Source organism: Ceratotherium simum, chromosome 8 (assembly GCF_057802395.1).
Source record: "Ceratotherium simum simum isolate JZ-2026a chromosome 8, ASM5780239v1, whole genome shotgun sequence".
In the NCBI taxonomy this organism is placed as follows: Eukaryota; Metazoa; Chordata; class Mammalia; order Perissodactyla; family Rhinocerotidae; genus Ceratotherium; species Ceratotherium simum.
In genome coordinates, this window is record NC_141907.1 from 34,155,601 (window position 1) to 34,176,361 (window position 20,761).

Genomic DNA, 20,761 nt, shown 5'->3' on the forward strand with positions numbered 1-20,761 from the left:
GTTTTTTATGTTTAAACATTTTTGGAAAGAGAAATGCCTTACAATTGATGAATACATTTGACGCACTGCCCCTACACTGCAAATACAGCTCTTAAATTGATGATTTATCTTAAAAATTGATGACATTTAAAAAGCTGGGGAACATGGTCTATGCCTTAATTCGGTCATCTGCTAACACTACCCCCAACCCAAGGAAGCCTAGTATAGCGTCTGGCGCATAGTGGGTACTCAAAAAATATTTGTAAGACAAGAAATAACAAGTGTTGGAGAGGATGTGGATAAAAGGGAACCCTCATACACTGCTCGTGGAAATGTAAATGGGTGCAGCCACTATGGAAAACAGTATGAAGATTCCTCAAAAAATTAAGAATAGAATTACCATACAATCCAGCTATTCAACTGCTGGGTTTTTATCCAAAGAACATGAAAACAAGAATGTGTAAAGATACATGCACCCCTATGTTCATTGCAGCATTATTCACAATAGCCAAGACTTGGAAACAACCTAAGTGTCCATCAAAGGATGAATGGATGAAGAAGATGTGGTATATATATACAATGCAATACTACTCAGCTATAGAAAAAATATGAAATCTTGCCACTTGTGAAAACATGGATGGACCTTGGGGGTATTATGCTAAACAAAATAAGTCAGAGGGAGAAAGTCAAATACTGTATGATCTCACTCATAAACAGAAGATAAAAACAACAACAAACACATACATACAGAGATTAGATTGGTGGTTACCAGAGGGGAAGGGGGGAGGGAGGAGGGTGAAAGGGGTAAGGGGCGCATGTGTATGGTGATGGATTGTAATTAGTCTTTGGGTGGTGAACATGATGTAATCTATACAGAAATTGAAATATAATGATGTACACCTGAAATTTATGTAATGTTATAAATCAATGTTACCTCAATAAAAAAATACATATATTTGTTGAGTGAATATTTGACTATATGAAGTAAGGTATAATTCAATGAGAACATGCATTCTCCTCCTTCACATTTATCTTCATTCTTCAGATATACTTCTGACTAACCAGTTAATGAACTGTTTTTAGGAAACAGGAGGAAAATTGACTTTACCATTGGAACTAAGTACAATAATTTCTTTGCATTATATATCATTTTTATTGTGTTTTTTTTTTCTTTTTTCTGTGAGGAATACCAGCCCTGAGCTAACATCCGATGCCAATCCTCCTCTTTTTTGCTGAGGAAGACTGGCCCTGGGCTAACATCCGTGCCCATCTTCCTCTACTTTATACGGGACACCGCCACAGCATGGTTTAACAAGCGGTGTGCTGGTGCGCACCCGGGATCCGAACTGGCAAACCCCAGGCCACTGCAGCAGAGCGCGCGCACTTAACCGCTTGCACCACCAGGCCGGTCCCCTACTGTGTTATTTTTAACTTTAAAATATCTGGATGTCCGAATTATTTACTGACAAAAGAATTGCCATGTAAGTTTAAAAAATGTTGAGGGAGTGCTGTGTCAATAATTAATGTGCTAATTATAAATTCAAACCAGACTCAGATCTCAAAGTGAGCCATGCTTATCAGAGAGTTGGGTGACCTGCTCTGGCCCTGGACATTGTGGAAATCATCTAAGTTCTTCCTTCTCAGTGGCTGAGCTTAACGCTTATTTCTGGTGGCAATGAGTAAGGCTGTAGGGCTGGGCCTTAGACGGAAGCAGGCAGGAGAGTTGAACATGCAAAAGTTTTGAAATCAGATGATGTTGGGTTGAAACCTGGACTCAGACACTTAGTAGCTGTGTGAACTTTAGCAAGTTAAACAGCTTCTCTGAGGCCTCAGTTTACTTATCTACAAAATCAATGTAGAAATATGGATATCAGAGGATTAGTATGAGGATTCAGTGAGGACAACGGATACGATGTCCTTTGTATAACAAAAAAGCTAGGACTCTTTCCTTCCTCATCTCCCTCCTTGAGTAACTTCTGACTTTAGGCAGAAATACTCACTCCTCAAAATATTTGGGGAGCATTGCTTCAGTGCTTGAGTATCCTGCCTTCATAAATACACTGTATATCCCTTCAATTAGTAAGTCTTTTGTCATGAGAGCAGAGTTTTCGTATCTTTGAGATTTGTGAGTGACTCCTATGATTTTTGCAATGTTCTTACAGACTAATGATACTATTTACTTAGCATATGTTAGACTTGCCCAAAGATTTAGCATCTGTGAAATCACAAACTTGCTGCTCTAATTATATACATGTACAAGAACTTACAGCTTTTATGATGTGCATTAAAACAAACAACTATTACACATTTGTGATTCACCTAAAATCATCTCATGTACCACTATTGGTATGCACGCAGTGTTACCAACACAGGAGTCCCAAACCACTCCAGGTATTTTAAGTAGAAAGGGATTTAATACAGGGAATTAGGTGCTTACAAAACCACTGGAAGTGCTAGAGGACTAAACTTGGGGCTGAGCCGTCAGGATTAACTCCCATAACACTGTAGAACTGATCTGCCAAGGACATTAGTTCTCAGAATCATAAGAATGTAGTTCTTAAAGGGTCCATCTCAAATCATCATTATTGCTAGAAAAATAAGACTTATGATTTAAGAAAATTGTACTGTTGGTGAGCCAGAAATGGCATCTTTACTTACAAAGGACAATTTATTCATTCATTCATTTTGTTTCTCCACCTATAACAGATCTACTCCATGTTTACCTTGCTTGTTTAATTGATTTTTTAAAATGGTTTTCCTTCTGATTTTTCTTTGTGATTCATTTTTAAATGGGTATAATCAAAATGTTGTAACTTATTTTTCACTTGATATTTTTCCATATTATTATATACTTTTGTAACCATGAAATCAAGAAGAAAGTGAATATAAAGATCAAGTGTACTACGATAATTGATGTGCAGAGCTTCACACATATCCATATTGAATTTCTAACAGCTTTATTGAGATACATTCACCCATTTAAAGTTTTTTGGTATATTCATAGGAGTGTACAACCATCACCAAAATCTCTATTGAATTTCATCATTTTATTTTTAACTAATTTTTCTAAGTCTCATAATCCTGCCATTTAGATTGCTTATTCTTGCTTGCATGCACGCACTCTCTGTCTCTCTGTTCTAATAAAACTGCACAAGACGGGGTTAAAACCATTGCCAGGTAGCTGTGGATTGAGATTACTCCATTCAGCAGCACCTTTTTTCTTTAAGGTAGTATAACTTCAATAAGCTGTAAAACCATCTCAACTGTAATATTAATGGATGCCAACCCAGGCAGCATGAAGAATACAATAAGTGTTCTGCCTGTTCATCTAGCTAGTAACCCCACAAGAAAAGGAGATAAGTGCTGGCTGGCATAACTTGTTCTAAATGCAACCATTCTGTTTTTTCTAAGAGTTCACAAACTATGAGTTCTAGAATTTGGCTAATGACTGACATCAAATCTCTTCACCTGCAGTTTCAGCAATACATCCCTCCGCTACCCCGCTTTTTTTAAAGATCAGGATAAGGTTTGTTCATGTCTAGTCTCTGGCATCTCCTTGTAAGCAGGGAGTTGTTTTATTCATTGCTCTGATGCTTCCTGGCACATAGTAGGCCCTCAATATATATATTTGTTGAGTGAATGAACGAATGCTTTTAACAAAGATTTCTCATAGTGTTTTCATGACCACTTTTACTATTACCAAAATAGGTAATAACTGTTACCTGCTAACTTCTACCTGTCCACCAGTCCTTATCTAAATGTCACTTCCTCGGGGAAGCATTCCTGATCCCTGCACTAGCTTAGGTGCTCCTGAGCTCTACTCCCTTTCACACCACTCTTATTACTGATAAAGCTCCATGAAGGAAGTTTCCATATTTATTTACTGTGTTCACCTTTGTAGCTCCCAATTCCAAGCTCAGTGCTCAGCACGTAGTAGGTGCTTCATCAGTATTTGTTGAATAAATGAAGTAAATTGGGATGTAATTTGTCTCTGCCTAAAGGCAAGAACTCATTCAACATAGCCAGGTGTTTTTGTATGACCTATTCACCTGCCTTGACTTTCAAGGCATCATCTTTTTTTAAAGGCATAATTTTTTGAGGCATAATTTACATATAAAATTCATCCATTAAATTCTTCTTACTAATGTTTTTTGCTCTCTCATTTTCTATGTGAAGGTCATTTTTCTGATGGTAAAAGTGGGAAGAAAATAGAAGTGGAATGTAGTGGAAACTTGGATAGAGAATGGGCTCCTACAGCCCAATTTACCAGGGTTTACATCTGTTTTACTTTTGTGATCACAAGCAAGTTAACCTCTTTAAGCCTCGGAATCTGATCTGTAAAATTGCACTAATAAGAGTTTCTTCATTGGATACTCTAAGGATTAAATCAGATAACATGCAAAAGATCTGATCCTGATCCAGGTAATAACTCAAACAACGTAGATTTCTTCCCTTCTCTCTGTCATCTACTAACCTCGGACTCCGGAAACAGTAGGTCTATTCTTTCACTATCTTTCACATATCTATTCGTTCACATATCTTTCATTATTCTGTTCTGAACATATTTTTTAAAATACCCAACCTTCCTTGCTCCCTAGTATTTCTGCAAGCCCCACTTCTTCTAAGGTTTAGCTTTCCTGGCACTATTCTTACAGCTTTTATTCATTCTTCCGCATATACTTTTTCTCTCCATCTTTGGAATATGCCAGTAGGAAAAACAAACTCCACCTGAGATCATCAGAGAATGGTGGTTTCTTTAGTGGCTATTCCCTTCTTCACTGTATGTATTTTATTGTGAACTCAGAATTTTATTTTTCAAAGCCTCCCATTCTTTTAGAAATGCTTTTCCTTTTAAGTCTTCTCATCCGAAGTGATACCTGTCTTTTCCCTGGATCTGTTTCCTAAAGTCTCCACCGCCTGCCTTCTCTGTGTTGTATTACGGTCACATCCCCCAGGTTTCTACAGCTTCCCCATGACCAACCAATTCTTCCCTGGAGTCACATTACATCAGCATTACTAATGCAATATCTGCTATATTCCACACTGTTTTTTCTAGGCAGTCAATTAAAAACGAACCTCAGTACTGGTTTGATTTAACATGGAGGATGAATTGTCTAAGGTCAAATGCACACTGCTGCGAGATTTGGGAGACATTTATATTCAGATTAAATATATACCTGTTGAGTGGAAGCTTTTTCTCAACGTTTCAGAAACCCTGACGTTTCAGGTAATTGGGATGGTAGAAATGGTGGGTACCCAGGACCTGCGCAAAAAATTAGACTCCATCAAAAGGACTGCTCCATACATTCAAGGAACACCCACCAACAAAACCCTTCTCCACAACCACGAGATTATCTCACCAGCAAGTGAGACTGCAAGGTTCGGGGGCCTGACCGTACCACTCCGCGCTGCACATGGGGGGATTCGTGCCCGTTTGGCTGCGGCTGACCGTTTCCCCCTCGCTTGGTTTTGCCTCTGCTCCCCCTGCGCAGGCACCCACAGTGCGTCAGGCCGGCGCTTTATAGAGGCAGCCTGGGCGGCTCCGCTTGCCGTTTTTCCTCTCCTCTAGGTTGTGGTCTTTCTCGCTGTTCGCCAAGATGCAGCTCAAACCGATGGAGATTAACCCCGAGGTGAGCGGCAGGTGCACCGTTGTCCGGGGAGCGCCGGGCTGAGGGTCAGCCCTCGCCAGGTAGCCGTATCGCTGACTGGTTCTATTTTAGCATTTTTTCTTTTATTTGCCTTTCAGATGCTGAACAAAGTGAGTGGCGTCTCGCGCTGCCTCTGTTCCCCTCGCCCGGGAGCGCCGAGGCGGAGGCGCCCACCGGCTCTGGCTGTTTCCCAGGGACCTGAGCAGCGCCCTGCGCGCTCCAGAGGCGGCCCGGCTGGGGCGCGAGCCGGGCGCCCTCCCTCGTGCCCCTGCATCGGGGGCCGGGGGTGACTCTGCGAAACCGGTCGGGGGTGGCATGGAGGAGGAAGAGGCTGCGCCCAGATGCGAGCGCAGGGCCGAGCTCCCAAGGGCGTGGCGCGGGCTGCGCGGAGTCGGGTGCCCGGGCTTCGCGGGAGCCACGTGTGGGCCGCGCTTTGTGCTGTGTCATTGCGCCGGCAGGGGTGGGGGGCGGGGTAGGGACTCCTCCCAGGCTCGGGTGGGAGCACGGAGGGGACCGAGCCGGCCCCGCCCACCGGCAGGTGCCGCGACTTGCTTGTCTCCGCGCGCCTGGTCTCCTTGTCTCTTCTTCGCAGGTGCTGGCCCGGCTGGGGGTCGCCGGCCAGTGGCGCTTCGTGGACGTGCTGGGACTGGAGGAGGAGACTCTCGGCTCGGTGCCAGCGCCTGCCTGCGCGTTGCTGCTGCTGTTTCCCTTCACGGCCCAGGTAGGGCGGGGGCCCGGGGTGCGGACTGATCCTAACCCGGAGAGAGGCATCGAGGACAGTGTAGGCTCCCAGCTCTCCTCCCTCCTGGTCTGGTCCCACAGATCTGGCAAAACTGCCCCCCTCCCTTGGGGGATTGAGGGAGGAGCCCGCATTTTCGTGGTACCTACTCATTGGGGCTCTTGTAATCGCGCTTATTGCCTCATCGCGCATCCATCCAGCATTGCCTTAAATTTGGAAGAGAAGCAGCATCTCGGTTCCATCATCCCAGTTATCCAGGGAAAGAATTCATCCTACTCATGAGTTCGCTTGAACCTAGGCTTTTCCGAGCCTTCAATTCCAAGGAATGGCTGGTTGTTTTCCTTTAAGGGCTGTGACCTGTCAGTTTATTGTTTGGTTCTCAGATTCCCACCTTGCTATAAAATGGAGGGGGACGAGCTTGCCAAAACCACAGGAAAACGATAGGTTCTTTAGTTTCCCACATCCACTGCCTGGGTCTCCTGTGGACTCCGGATTCTTCCCAACCCTCCGCTCCCTACAACATGCACACTTGGTTTTTAGCCTCTCCAGTGTGCCTTTTTAAAAAGCTTAATCATTTGTGTATGGTTCCTGTGTGGGAACCTCCTTCCACCCTTCTCTTCTTTCCTCTCTGACCTTGTAGCTAAATGAAATAGGTGGGCATTAGAGCAGTCTTAGAAACACCTATTCATTTCTCTTTAGATGGTTTTTCTCAAGTGTGCATGGATATATATGTACGTTAAAGACTGAGCATCAGATATAAAAAGGTAGCTGGGATAATTGATGTCTTGCGATGTATGGAATCCCACTAATTAGCATGATGTTATCTATCTCCTGTTGCTATCACTTAACCCCTGATTTGGGAGTGGTTGAAATTTGCTTTAGCAAAACTTGGAGTATTAGCATTTGGGGCATCATTCCAAATACAGAGTGAGCTTGACTGAAGCACCATCCTAAGGCTAGATATTCTAGAAGCGTCCTCAGCATAAATTAAGCCCTATAGGAAGTTCCTAGGCGTTCTTGCTAGTAAATGGGCTAAGTATTATGGGTTAAAATCACTTATTAAAGCTATTAGAATAATCTCACTGACTCGTTCTTTTATTGCCAAAGTCTTAACTTAAAATGGAGCTGCCAAATAATTGCAAGTCAAATTAGCTTCCCTGTTGACCAAATCAAATGCAGTCTCCTCTCTCATTTGAGCCTCTCACAGAGCTTTCTTGTTAGAGGAACCATGATGACTCGGAGGTTTTGAGCAGCACTCAGAGGCAAGGCCTCTGGGAGGCAGTGGTGCAGCATGTTTTGTTTTTCAAGAGCCCACTGGTCTCCATTTGCTGGATCAAGCAGATCTTTTTAGAGATCATTCTGGGCTGAATGTTTTATGTTTGAAAGAGCTCAATACTTGGTCCTTTAGTTCCTGTTCGTTCTTTCAGATTTATTGAGCACCTGTTCTGTAACACAAAACACCTACTGGGCTAAACACTGAAGCAAATTCAAAGAGAAGTTGAGGTTTGTGGGTTGACTTCCAAATAAGCTAATGTTAATTTAGAAAGCATCTAATTTTGCCTAAGAGAATATTATGAAATCCTAAATGGACCAGTTTAAGTGATAATGAAATATTTACAGAAGTGTTGCCAAATAAGAGCTCAAACAACCCTGAAGAATGGTGCTATCCTGTTTTAAAAAATTTAATTAACCTAGAAAAGTGAAAATCCTTAACAGTCAGCTCAATTCGAGGATCTGGTAGATATATGATGTTAGAACTTTCTACTAGTTGGAGTTTCAGTTGATTGTCAGACAAGAGATCTTATTCCTCTGATGGTACCACAGACAAGGCTTAAACTTCAGTTCCACATACAGTGATGCAAGGCTACTAGAATTGGAAATATACTTCTGGTGTTCTGTTCAAATTATACTGGTTATGGGCAATTAGTGTTTCTGTAGCGTTAGCACCCTGTTTTTAACTGAGAAGTCATACCTTTAAGGTATAAGCCCACCAACTTACTGTACAAAGAGCTATGGATGCTTTGAGGAAAACTGTCTCTACTCTCGTTCATTTACTGCAAATTGCTGAGCTCCCCTCCCCAGCAAATTACTGATCTGGCCTCAGATTGAATAGTTGGCAAGGACAAACAAGTGTCACATGTTCCTCTTGTAGGATGAGAAGTTTTTGTGGGGACTGGCCCCCACAAAACTTAACCATAGCGGTTAAGTGTGTGTGCTCTGTTTCGGCGGCCCAGGGTTTGTGTGTTCACATCCCAGGTGTGGACCTGTACACTGCTTGTCAAGCTGTGCTGTGGTGGCATCCCACATACAAAATAGAGGAAGATGGGCACAGATGTTAGCTCAGGGCTAATCTTCCTTAGCAAAAAAAAAAAAAAAAAAATTTTGTGAAATCACAGCCCAACACCCTAGACCAGTTGTCTTTCCTTCCTAAAAAGGGTGAGGGAATAATTTATTTAAATTGTTCAACAGTTGAGGCTTGTTTTTGTTTTTGAAAAGAAGTATACTTGTACGGAATAGAAACAGAACTTTAAAGAATAGTGAGATATAAACTGGCTGGTGTTCTTGTTGGGTGTTAAATTGACCAAAGCTTGATTGGAATGCCTATGTGAAGTACAGTTGTTGGTGTTAAAGGAAGAAAATAATGAACTTGTCTGTTTTTCTGACTTCAGGAGACCATCCATTTCAAGCTAAAAGGTTGCAGTGGTGTCTAGACAAAGCCTTGGGCAATATCCAAGGCCGTTACTGCACTGCAGCATCCGGGTGGAGTCTCAGAACCTCTCAGAACCCCACGAGCTGGTGTGGGTGTGGGAGGCAGACGGCCACTCTCTGGGCGCTGGCCAGCATCTGGAACCAAGGCTCCTGGTCACACATCCCACAGTGTTTCTGTTTAGGTGGTAGAACTCACTGTGCTGCCATCTGTTAGTTCTTTGCGTTTTCATTTTGAGATATGAAAATGTTTCTTACATTCACAGCATGAGAACTTCAGGAAAAAACAGATTGAAGAACTGAAAGGACAAGAAGTCAGTCCTAAGGTGTACTTCATGAAGCAGACTATTGGAAACTCCTGTGGAACCATTGGGCTTATCCACGCAGTGGCCAATAACCAGGACAAACTGGAGTTTGGTAGGTGTGGGTTTTGAGGCCAGTCATCCTCTAGCTGACCTCTAGCTAACCATAACTCTTCATTCCAAAACCCCTATTCAGCAAAATCATTGCCTTAATTTTTTTTGAAACCTGAAACCTATCCAGATATAATCGGTGGGTGAATTCTTATTGTTTCTCTCTTTTGAGGGAAGGATGCTGATCCTCCAAGAAGCATGGTTTGGCTTCTTCCACTGGAAGGGAAGAGTGAATGAGATGCAGTTTTGTGCTGCCTCTCTGCATAGGCCCTTCCATTTGCAGACAGCAAATTGTTGTGATTCTCACATGCTCCTGTTCAATTCTCAACAATTCTGAAGAATTAGAGATGATGTTAAGCCATAAAATATCAACAATTAGGACTTGTCTTTGATGGTTCTGCATCTCATAAGCAACAGGAGAACCAAAACAGCCTAGAGTAGCTGGACATGGATAGCGTGGGAGTTTCTGCAGGGAGGCATAGCAGCCGGTTGAAACCTTGAAAGATCCAGCTGTGAACAAAGTCAGGTCAGGGGTTTTAGCTCACCTCCAATGGGTGCTGTGGAGGATATAGGAGAAATGAGTCTCAGCCCTTAAGCTTGTCATAAGCACAATTGACAGCACTAAAATATGTTAAAATACATGGCATTATGTATGATATAGGCCAAGGGTCAGCAAACTTTCTTGAAAGGTCAGAGAGTAAATTTTTAAGGCTTTGAGGGCCATATGGTCTCTGCCCTTGTAGTGCAAGAGTGGCCGTAGACAGGGTGTAAACCAATGAATGTAGCTGTGTTCCAATAAAACTTTATTTACAAAAATAGGTGGCAGTAGTTTGCCACGCCCTGATTTAGACGACAGGTGGGGATGGCTAATAATTGAATAACTTCAACTAGTAGTTTGCACGTTGCTTGTAGCAGGTCAAATACTTTTTTTTTTTTTTTTTCTTAAATAAGGAAAATGCAGCCAAAACTCTACTCCTGGTATACTTTGGAAATTAAAGAAAATTGGCTTGGGGCCGGCACAGTGGCTCAGTGGTTAAGTTCGCGCACTCTGCTTTGGCAATTTGGGGTTTGCAGGTTCAAATCCCAGGCGTGGACTGATGCACTTCCATCAAGCCATGCTGTGGTGGTGTCCCACATACAAAAAAATAGAGGAAGATGGGCACAGATGTTAGCTCAGAGCCAGTCTTCCTCAGCAAGAAGAGGAAGATTGGCAACAGATGTTAGCTCAGGGCCAATCTTCCTCACACACACACACACACAAATTGGCTTGTCTGGGGGCTGGCCTGGTGGTGCAAGCGGTTAAGTGCACGCGCTCCGCTGCAGCAGCCCGGGGTTCGCTGGTTCGGATCCTGGGTGCGCACTGACACACTGCTTGGCAAGCCATGCTGTGGCAGCGTCCCGTATAAAGTGGAGGAAGATGGACACAGATGTTAGCCCAGGGCCAGTCTTCCTCAGCAAAAAAGGAGGAGGGTTGGCAGATGTTAGCACAGGGCTGATCTCCTCACAAAAAAAAAAAAAAAAAAAAAACTGGCCATGAAGATCCAGATCTTCTAAAAGTTGCTTTTTTAAGTATTGACTGAGCCATAATAAAAAGTTGTAACTTGATCCTTTCTGTTTCTTCTGCAGTAAGTTTCACTTTATTTAGAATACTGTGTTCCTGAGGTCAGCAGAGATACTGTAACTCTCTTATAACCATGGTTACGATGTGCCAAAGACTTAATCTGAGCCACAGCCCTCCTCATAAAGTTAAGAGGATTCCTGTCACTTCCAAATTTTGAATGGTCCCCATTTAGCAAATTCGTTATTTAAGTTTAGAGCTGAAAGTTCAAATTGAGGTCTTTTGAAATATAAGTTGCTCTTGCTCTAGCTATGTATTCAATGTCTCCTGGACTTACGCACACTGAGCAATGACAAAGCGCTTATACCAACTGTTAGCTGATCATTTGTCTCTGGGCCAGATTATTAGGCTCTTTATATTTCTATTTAAGATCTTGAGGCTAATGTCTATCTGGACAACTATATTAGAAGATGGCATTTTCTATCCTGATATAAAAAATCTTGGTTTGACAGACAGAACTGTTCGGTGGTTACCAGGGGCAAGAGGGGTGAGGGGTGGGCACAAGGGGTGAAGGGATGCATTTATATAGTGACTGACAATAATGTACAACAAAAATTTCACAAAAAAAATCTTGGTTTGAGAACTGTTACTAGATTAGAATGTTATTGTTGCATCATGTATGCAATGAAAATTAATAGTGCATTGCTAGGTGCCGTAGATAAGAGCAATAGGCAAGACAGTTCCTGCCTTTATGGTGCTAAAAATCTCACAAATACTTGTTACAAATGGGTAAGTGCTGTAACAAAGGTGATAAGAGATTTGAGAAATGAGTGTGAGATGGGAGGTGAAAGGGCCCAGGGTGGCAGGGAGGAGATAGAAGAAAAGGCTTGACACACTGGAGTAACGGCGAGTTCTCTGGCTTGAATGCATTGAGAAGGGAGCGGTTGGAAAAAGAGGCTGAGGAAGAGGGGACAGCTCATCCACATCCTGGAGGCCATAGTAAAGATTTCAGGTTGCTAAACACGACTGGCTGTGCAACAGCTTAACTCAGCGATAAATGTGCACCCATTCGCGTTTCTTTATCTGTACTAATATGTGCATTTCTTTTTAAGAGGATGGCTCAGTCCTGAAACAGTTTCTTTCTGAAACGGAGAAGTTATCCCCTGAAGACAGAGCAAAATGCTTTGAAAAGAATGAGGTAGGAAGAGAACTTCCAGAACATCACTTTTGAAGAGCTCTGGGGGGGTTTGTGCTAATTCTTCTCTCTCTTCTGCAGGCCATTCAGGCAGCCCATGACGCCGTGGCACAGGAAGGCCAATGTCGGGTAAATGCAAATACAAATCAGAGCCAGACTACACAGGTGCCACCTGTGTTTCTCCTGAAATAAATGTGCAAGAACCTCTTTACTGGAACACAGCAAGTGTTTCCACCCATGGCCGGTTAACACCAGAAAATTCTGCCAGAATAATGCTCTTCAGAAATCTAATTGGCGGTCCACATAGTCTTGAGTAAATTCAAACTGATAGTATTTTGTTTAGATCCAAATGAGTCTGATAGAGTGAATAACCCTCCCCCTAGTAATTGAGCATTTCACATGGTCCTCTCGCAGACTGTTGGAGAGAGTAAGATACACCAGCAAGGACTGAAAATTTCCGGAAGGCTTAACTATACCATTAATCTGAACAGAGCCTTCAAGTCAACTGTTACTGAGATTTAAGTCAGTGACGGTGCCTTTATAACTATAACTGGCTCTGCCACTTTCTAGTCGTGACCTCAGGTGAGATGTTTATCCTCCCTGAGCCTTAATTTCCTCCTCAGTAAAAACAAGTCATAGAATTCTGACAGTTACAGTGTTTCTACCTTAATGGGCTTAGAACAGGGCCTAGTATATAGGAAATACATAAATATTAGCTCTAATAATTTAATATATAAGCAATTCCAGTTCAAGCATATTACACTTAAATAATGAGAGAATTCATTTTTAACAAGTTAAGTTCTGCTTATAAAATAATCGTTGCAAAATATATGTGTCAAATCAACATGTTGGGCACCTTAAAGTTATGCAATATGTCAATTATAGCTCAACCTGAGGAAGAAAAATTTTAAAATGCAGTATATATAGTACAATAAAAAAGTACTCATTTTCAAAAATATTTCTTGACTCTCTTCAGGTAGATGACAAAGTGAACTTTCATTTTATTCTGTTTAACAACGTGGATGGCCACCTTTACGAACTTGGTATGTTTCACTACATTTTTGGAATCTAATATAGTTTCATGCATTCTTTCATACTTAATTCCTCTTACAGTATTGGTAGGTAACTTTATGGCGCTTAGTATATCTTTGTTTATGAAGCCAGAACAACAGGGTATTCTCATGGGGGCACTTAACCCTTCATCCAGAGCACTCCCTTCAGGCAACTGACCTGCTGAATGAATGCTTTAGTCACAAACTGGTAAAGAGAATAGATCAGCGCCAGTTCAAGGCGTACATGTTCAGATTTTCTCTTCTTACCTTCCACTACAGCATTACCAGTGTTGGGTCCCTAGCATCATCCTTTTCAGACAAGGATTACTTTTGGAAAAAGATCAATGCTTCAATATGAACTTGTTTGTGTAAAAAGAATTTGGATATGTTGGGGTAATTTCTGTTAACTGGTGTGTGGCAACAAGACAAATTGTCTTGTAAGACTCATCCCCTTTTTATCGGAGAAAGGCTAGCAGCCATGTTGTCTCAAGACACTACCTATGGGCAAACAAGGGCAAAGGCGACTTAGGGCCAATCAGCAGCGTTGAGGGGCAAATGAAATCTGAAGGACCCCTTCTTGCCTCCACCTTTCCTGTACCTCAGAGACTGCGTCTGACTTTTGCTCTGTGCTCCTTCCTGAGAGTTGGGCATAAGCCTCTTAGGGTAGCTAGATTGGGCTTACGTGGTCTTGTTGATTGTAGATGAGAATTGCCTGGGATAGATATCTAGGAACACTTGACCCTCATTTTCAGCTTGTTGCTTCATAACCAGGCTTCCTTTGTGGGAGTGGGTGTGGCTGTGGTATTTGGAAGGATCTAGAACTTCCCTTTAGGCTGGGCAAGCACAGCAGCCAGAACGTGTGCAGAGAAGATTGACATGCCTGGCTTCTGTGTTACAGATGGACGAATGCCTTTTCCGGTGAACCATGGCACCAGTTCAGAGGACCTGCTGCTGCAGGTAATCTTTCGAATCTCTTCACCAGGGCCCTTGTTTCTTTGGCCACATTGTCTATTCTAAAGTGCCGGCACCTTTTCAGTACTTGCCAGCACCAATCATCTGGGTTAAAAGCAGTCTTTAGGGCTTAAAGATCATTTTAGTAATTCTGTCTACCTTATTTTATAGCAAATGGTTTTAAACAGGATCCTTTGGAGTAGCCCTGACTAATCTGTATCGGGTGCTGTCTTTAGCCCATGGTTGGAACTAGCCTGAAAGCCATTGCTTTACTTCCTTGTGGGATTAAGGTGACCATTGTCCCCTTGTCAGGTTACATCATAGCTAACGGCTGGAGGAACAGCAACCTGAGCCTCTCCTCATCCCTCAGGCTGCTGGATTTGGGTCAGGCTTGTAGGTGGTGTACCTTGCATTCTGGTCAGGCCGTTGACTTCAGGAGTTTTTCCTTCCCACATGGTCCACTCTTAGAGGTTGAGAGAAGCAGATTCAAAACATGTCTGACAAGAGTGTTAAGATGCAGGATTACGGCGTAACCATCCTGGGACAAGGGACTACAGGAATCTCTTAATTCTGTATAAGAGTTGACTAGCCTAGGCCTCTCACCCTAAAAACGAGTCTCTAGAATTGGATCAATTTACTGTTATAAAGGAAAGTTGCTTAATTGCGGTAAAATAAAAAATGCTGTCAAGTTATAACAGAACTACTTCATTTGTAGTAACAACAGCTAATCTTTTTTGAGTGCTTGCGCTTTGCAGACCAGGGGTTGGCAAACTTTTTCTGTAAAGAGCCGGGTAGAAAATATTTCAGGCTTTGTGTGGCATATGGCTCTGTTGCAAGTATTTGATTCTGCTGTTACAGCTCCACAGCAGCCCGTAGGCGATATCTACATGAATGGGTGTGGCTGTGTGCCACTCAGACTTCATTCACAGAAACAGACCGCATGCTGGATTTGGCCCACAGGCTGCAGTTTGCTGACCCATGTGCTAGATGCTGTTCTAAGTGACTGATATCTTTTAGAGAATCCTTTTAATGAGGCTGTGAGTTAGGTGTTGTTATTCACATTTTACAGATGAGGAAACTGAGGTGCAGAGGTTAAGTGATGCGCAAGGTCAGTGATAAAATAGTAGAACCGGGGTTCAAACTGAGACCATCTTAGCCGCTGTACAGTACTACCTTTCTCTGTAATAGGCCTGATGACCTGAAGGTGCTAGTGGGCCAAATTATGCCACTGGAGGAGGGAGGGTCTCTTTCTCTAGTTTGCTGTCATATACACCTGAGATCAGTTAGAGCTAGTTCTTGGATATACAAGGGGTATATGGGAGTAGTAATATGGGATAGAAATAGACCTAGAGAAGCAGGAGCGGGGGTGGGGTTGCATGAGAGAGTCAGAGTTTACTTATAGGAGAGAATAAGAACAGAGGCAGAATTTCTGGTCATGACCCATTTCGAGGAAAGACTGGTCCTTCTAATAAAGCTCTGAGTGTACATAAAGCTCTATATGTACTAACTCATATCTAACACTAATACCATAAAATGTGCCCCATGTAGGATACTAAAACTGTTACTTGAGTAGAATTTATGAGGTGTGGGGACAGTAAAACTTATGTTTAAAAAAAATATAAAAACTTCTCTAATTAGAATCGCATTTAAAATTAAATGAATATAAACCAATATCTTAATTAGTGAAAATTCTTCTCAGTAAGGCTCATTCTGTACAGTTAAAGATGTTGTAGGGTGTCTAAACTATACACTAAATTATTGTTAAGCTGGTGAGAAAGTACATAAACTTAACACAAATATCCTAAACTTGAATGAATTAGGTCACTGTTCATTGTCTGTGGAGGATGGCTGTCCTCTTTAGAGACACACCCTTAATATTAATCAACACTGTGGGTCCTACAGGAAAGTCAATTTGAGGAAGGGAGGTCTGGAATAACAATATATGAAAAATTCTGATAGAGAATAAAAGGTAGATGTCAATCTAGATCTCCTTGAGTTTCTGCAAGTGGTTCTAAAGCAGGAACGAAACTCGGATATGGTTGACGCTTTAAGGGCCAAACTCATTATGGAGGTGGGGTTTCTAGACCTTGGGAGCTGATGTTCCATGACTGTTCTGTGTCGTAGAGTATTCCCTATCCTTGTAAAGGTCTTATATCTAATGCTGTTTGTGGAGCTATCTTTCCACTGGACTTATTACAGATTGAACAGAGTGATTGATATTTATGATCCCAAGGCATTTAAACCCTAGAATTTGGTAAATAAACTAATGTTGGGATTGATTTTTCCGTTACCAATCTTTGTAATCTAGGTCTCAGCGTTAGTAACACGTGTCACTCCACCATAAATATCTAAGAATCCTTCGCTTGTTTGTACCTGGAATACCAGGTATCTAAACTTGAAGGCTGTTTTCTAAAATGTTTACTTCGAAGAAATTTGTTTCTACTCTGGGAATTTCTGAGTTAGGAGAACTTTTCTTTTATTCTCCCTTGTGGGAGAGAGATCACTTTTGTATCTTGTTTCGATTTGAGGAAACGAGCACTAACAGCAGTGTAGTTTTCCTGTGAAAACCAGGCACAAGGTGGGAGAAGCGCAGAGCATTCAGTGAAAGTAATAAAGGAGTCAGAGCTTCTGAAGTCAGATCTCTGATGCGGGTCCCTGTCTCTTCCATCACCTGATTTTTTTTCTCTTGCCCTAAGCCAGCCCTGGTTTTCAAGTTTAATGGGAGGTTTAAAGTTGGTCAAGGTGAACTTGGAGCATTAATAGATCTTCCTGGTGCTTTCCCTTTGAAACTTTCATTTTGAGCTGTTGCTGTTTGCATATTAATGACATCCCTCCTTTCAGGATGCCGCCAAGGTCTGCAGAGAATTCACTGAGCGTGAGCAAGGCGAAGTCCGCTTCTCTGCTGTGGCGCTCTGCAAGGCAGCCTAATGCCCTATGGGAGGGACTTGGCATTTTTCCCCTCTTCCCTTCAACGTGAAACATATCCCGACCAATGCAGTCTAAGATGCTTCCGTACTTGTAGAATACGGCTGTCCTCCTTCGGTTCTGCAGACCTGCTCTTACCCTCAGCCACACCCAAGCACTAGCAGAGCTCAGCTGTCGATCGAGCCAAGTTTGGTGTAAGCTTCAGGTGGCGAAGCATTTCCCCCAGTGTATGTCTTGTACCTCAATATCTAATGCTCTAAATGGCTACTTTGGTTTGTGTCTGTAAGTTAAGGCCTTGGATGTGGTTTAATTGTTTGTCCTTAAAAGGAATAAAACTTTTCTGCTCATAAGAGATAAGCCTAAACTGGTTTTTCTTTTTTCTTTTACTTTCCCCGCTATAAGTCTGAAATTATTTTTATAATGCTATCCATTTATGTCTTCCATATAAGCAACTCATATGGCACAGGTTAGAAAATTACCATAACAATATTATTGGTTCAGTGTGTCTCTAGACTTTTTTCTATACATTTATATTACTATGTGTACCTGTAGAATTTTTAAAAAATTTTAAGTAGACTTTATTTTCCAGAACAATTTCAGATTTACAGAAAATTGAGAAGATATTACAGAGTTCCCATACACTCCTCATCCATTTCCCCTACTAACATCTTACATTAGTATGAAACATTTGTTATAATTAATGAACAAATATTGATATTACTATTAAGTTCATAGTTTATTTGGATCCCTTAAGTTTTTACTAATGTCCTTTTTCTTTTCCAGGATCCCATCCAAGATACCACATAATATTTAGTCATCATGTCTCCTTAGGCTCCTCTTGGTCATGACGGTTTCTCAAACTTTACTCATTTTTTTTTTTTTTTTGTGAGGAAGATCAGCCCTGAGCTAACATCCGTGCTAATCCTCCTCTTTTTGCTGAGGAAGACCGGCTCTGAGCTAACATCTATTGCCAGTCCTCCTCCTTTTTTTTTCCCCCAAAGCCCCAGTAGATAGTTGTATATCATATCTGCACATGCTTCTAGTTGCTGTATGTGGGACGCGGCCTCAGCATGGCCGGAGAAGTGGTGCGTCGGTGCGCGCCCGGGATCCGACCCGGGCTGCCAGCAGCGGAGCGCGCGCACTTAACCGCTAAGCCGCGGGGCCGGCCCCATCAAACTTTCCTCATTTTTGATGACTTGACAGTTTTGATGAGAACTGGCCAAGTATTTTGCAGGATGCCCCCTTGGGATTCGTCTCGTGTTTTTCTCATAGTTAGACTAGGGCCCTGAGTTTTGGGGGAGGAAGGCCACAGAGGTAAGGTGCCCTTTTCACCACGTCATATAAAGGGTACATGCTATCAACAGGATTTATACTGTTAGTATTGACCTTGATCACCCGGCTGAGGTGGGCTTTGTCAGGTTTCTCCACTGTAGAGTTACTTTTCCGAATCCCACTTCCCTCCATACTATACTCTGGAGGAAGTCTCGATGCACAGCCCACACTTTAGGAGTAGGCACTTGAATTTCTTTTTTTTTTTTGTGAGGAAGATTTAGCCCTGAGCTAACATCTGTTGCCAATCTTCCTCTGCCTTATATGGGACGCTGCCACAGCATGGCTTGACAAGCGGTCCGTTGGTCCGCGCCCGGGATCCGAACCTGGGACCCTGGGCTACCGAAGCAAAGCGCGCACACCTAACCACTATGCCACCAGGCTGGCCCCTGAATTATGTTGTGGAGGGTAAAATATCTATAAATTATTTGGAATTCTTTTGCAAGGAAGGTTGTCTCTTCTTGATGCAATCGCTTATGTCAGTGTGAACTCATGGATATTTATTTTGCACTCTGGGTTTAATCCATTACTACATCTTCTTGCTCAGATTGTTTCAGCTTTGGCCATGGAGAGCTATTTCAGTTGTCTCCTGTGTCCACTTGACACACTCCAATCAATGTAGGTTTCTTTTTTTTTTTTAGCTATTTCTTGTTTTCCAGAAATTAGTGTTTTTTTTAAACAAACGTCTTTGCCATTTGTTGTCTTACTATTTTGTAGATTAGGATACACTAATTTATAGGCTTGTGTTATATTAAATGATATTATTCTCAACAATTGGTACTTGGATATATCAGTTCCTCTCTAGTTGCAGGAATTAAGGGCAGTGGGGAAGAAGCCATGCTTCCTGCTGGTACTGTGATCTTCACAGAAGGGCTTCATCCTGTTTGTTGTCGGGAGTCCAGATAATTTGGGTCTCAGTTGCATTAAAGTTTTCGGCTCTCATTATTCCACCGTGATAACACTTTTGATTCCAACTTCTAAATGAAGGATATTTTGGTTCCTAGGAGGAAAGTGGTCATTACTATTGACATCCTTTTAATGTAAAAAACTAAATATATAGTGATTCAGGTGATTCTAATTGCTTAGAGTTGAAGCCAGAGGGATGCATTTTCTGTTCTAACTTGGTGTGTGACTTCTATACAATCACCTTCAAGATCGGCTTAGGGGAAAGCAAACCAAACAAGGCTCCTTCCTACTGATAGGAGCTGGTAAAAAGATTGCTTTTGGCCTCAGAAATACAAATTATACTACTCAATATAGCCGTAAGACTTTATACTTCATGTAGGAGAAGCATATTTATTAAAATGCTCTCAAACTCTAACATGCCTTAGCATGCCACACCGTGGAAGGTTATGCAAGAGCTAATGTATGTAGGTGATTGCAACCCTGGAGGTGCAGAGACATTTCAGTTTTACTGAGGAAGTAGACACAGAGGTTAGATTACATGGCCACGTTCTCACTGCTAGTCACTAGGGAAACCAGAACTGAGACTGTGGATTGACAACCTAAAAGTAGCGCCTAGGCAGGATGTCAATATAACAGGCTTTAGGGTTTATCAAGCCCGTCTTTGACCTCCACTTCTGCCTCTCCGTAACTTGGGGCAAAGGAATTACCCTCTCCCACATCCTCATTGTTTCATGTTAAAATAGATACAGAGTGAAGATATCTGGGAAGGGCCGGGCCTCTAGAAGTTTCCATTTCGTACCAACATCTCCACTGCTCTCCCTGAGGCCAGCCATGTATAATCCCAGGGTACCATAGACTTTGTATTCCACGTGAAGGCACTATGCCCTCATTTCCCCAACAACCCTCTTAATTGACATCTTGGATTTGTCAAAGATCTATGTCCAGTTGGCTTATTCCTTAAATGTTACTAGTCTTTGGCATTGGAGGTGACTTTGTAGTGCTTTCAACAGGCAAAGCCACTTGATGCTAAGCATCTCCCTTTTAAAACTAACACCCAAAATGTCCAATTGAGGAGTCTTTAGGTTACACATCTATTCAGTATAATACTTGGTCCGTTTTAAAGACCCAAGAACATGGAAGAATGTTCACACGTGAAACTAGTGAGTTTTTTATAAACGTGTATACATATGTGTTTAGAAAAAAACAGGACCATAAAGAAGCTAAGTTTTTACTATATTCTAAATTAAAGTTAGTCATCATATGAGATTGGCATGATCCCCATTTTGCAGATAGAAAATAAGGCACAGCAAAACTGAATCACCTTGCCCAAGGTTATTCAGCTAGTAAGTGATGTTGCCGA

At 42.1% G+C, this 20,761-nt stretch overlaps 1 protein-coding gene across 1 annotated transcript; it reads left to right on the forward strand.

Moving 5' to 3' along the window:
• Nucleotides 1–5,531: 5,531 nt before the first annotated feature.
• UCHL1 (ubiquitin C-terminal hydrolase L1) lies at nucleotides 5,532–17,516 on the forward strand. The gene is made up of 9 exons (XM_004419007.2): nucleotides 5,532–5,609; nucleotides 5,726–5,737; nucleotides 6,220–6,348; nucleotides 9,339–9,489; nucleotides 12,156–12,241; nucleotides 12,320–12,367; nucleotides 13,215–13,281; nucleotides 14,189–14,247; nucleotides 17,083–17,516. Exons 1-9 carry the CDS (start codon nucleotides 5,577–5,579, stop codon nucleotides 17,167–17,169), a joined length of 672 nt encoding a protein of 223 aa, XP_004419064.1. The 5' UTR covers nucleotides 5,532–5,576; the 3' UTR covers nucleotides 17,170–17,516.
• Nucleotides 17,517–20,761: the final 3,245 nt, after the last annotated feature.

Bases quoted from the DNA above. Each gene is read 5' to 3' on its own strand.
- UCHL1 (XM_004419007.2), top strand. From the start codon at position 5,577: ATGCAGCTCAAACCGATGGAGATTAACCCCGAG. The intron at 9,490-12,155 runs GTAGGTGTGGGT...TTTCTTTTTAAG, and splicing joins CCAGGACAAACTGGAGTTTG to AGGATGGCTCAGTCCTGAAA. The intron at 14,248-17,082 runs GTAATCTTTCGA...CCCTCCTTTCAG, and splicing joins CAGAGGACCTGCTGCTGCAG to GATGCCGCCAAGGTCTGCAG.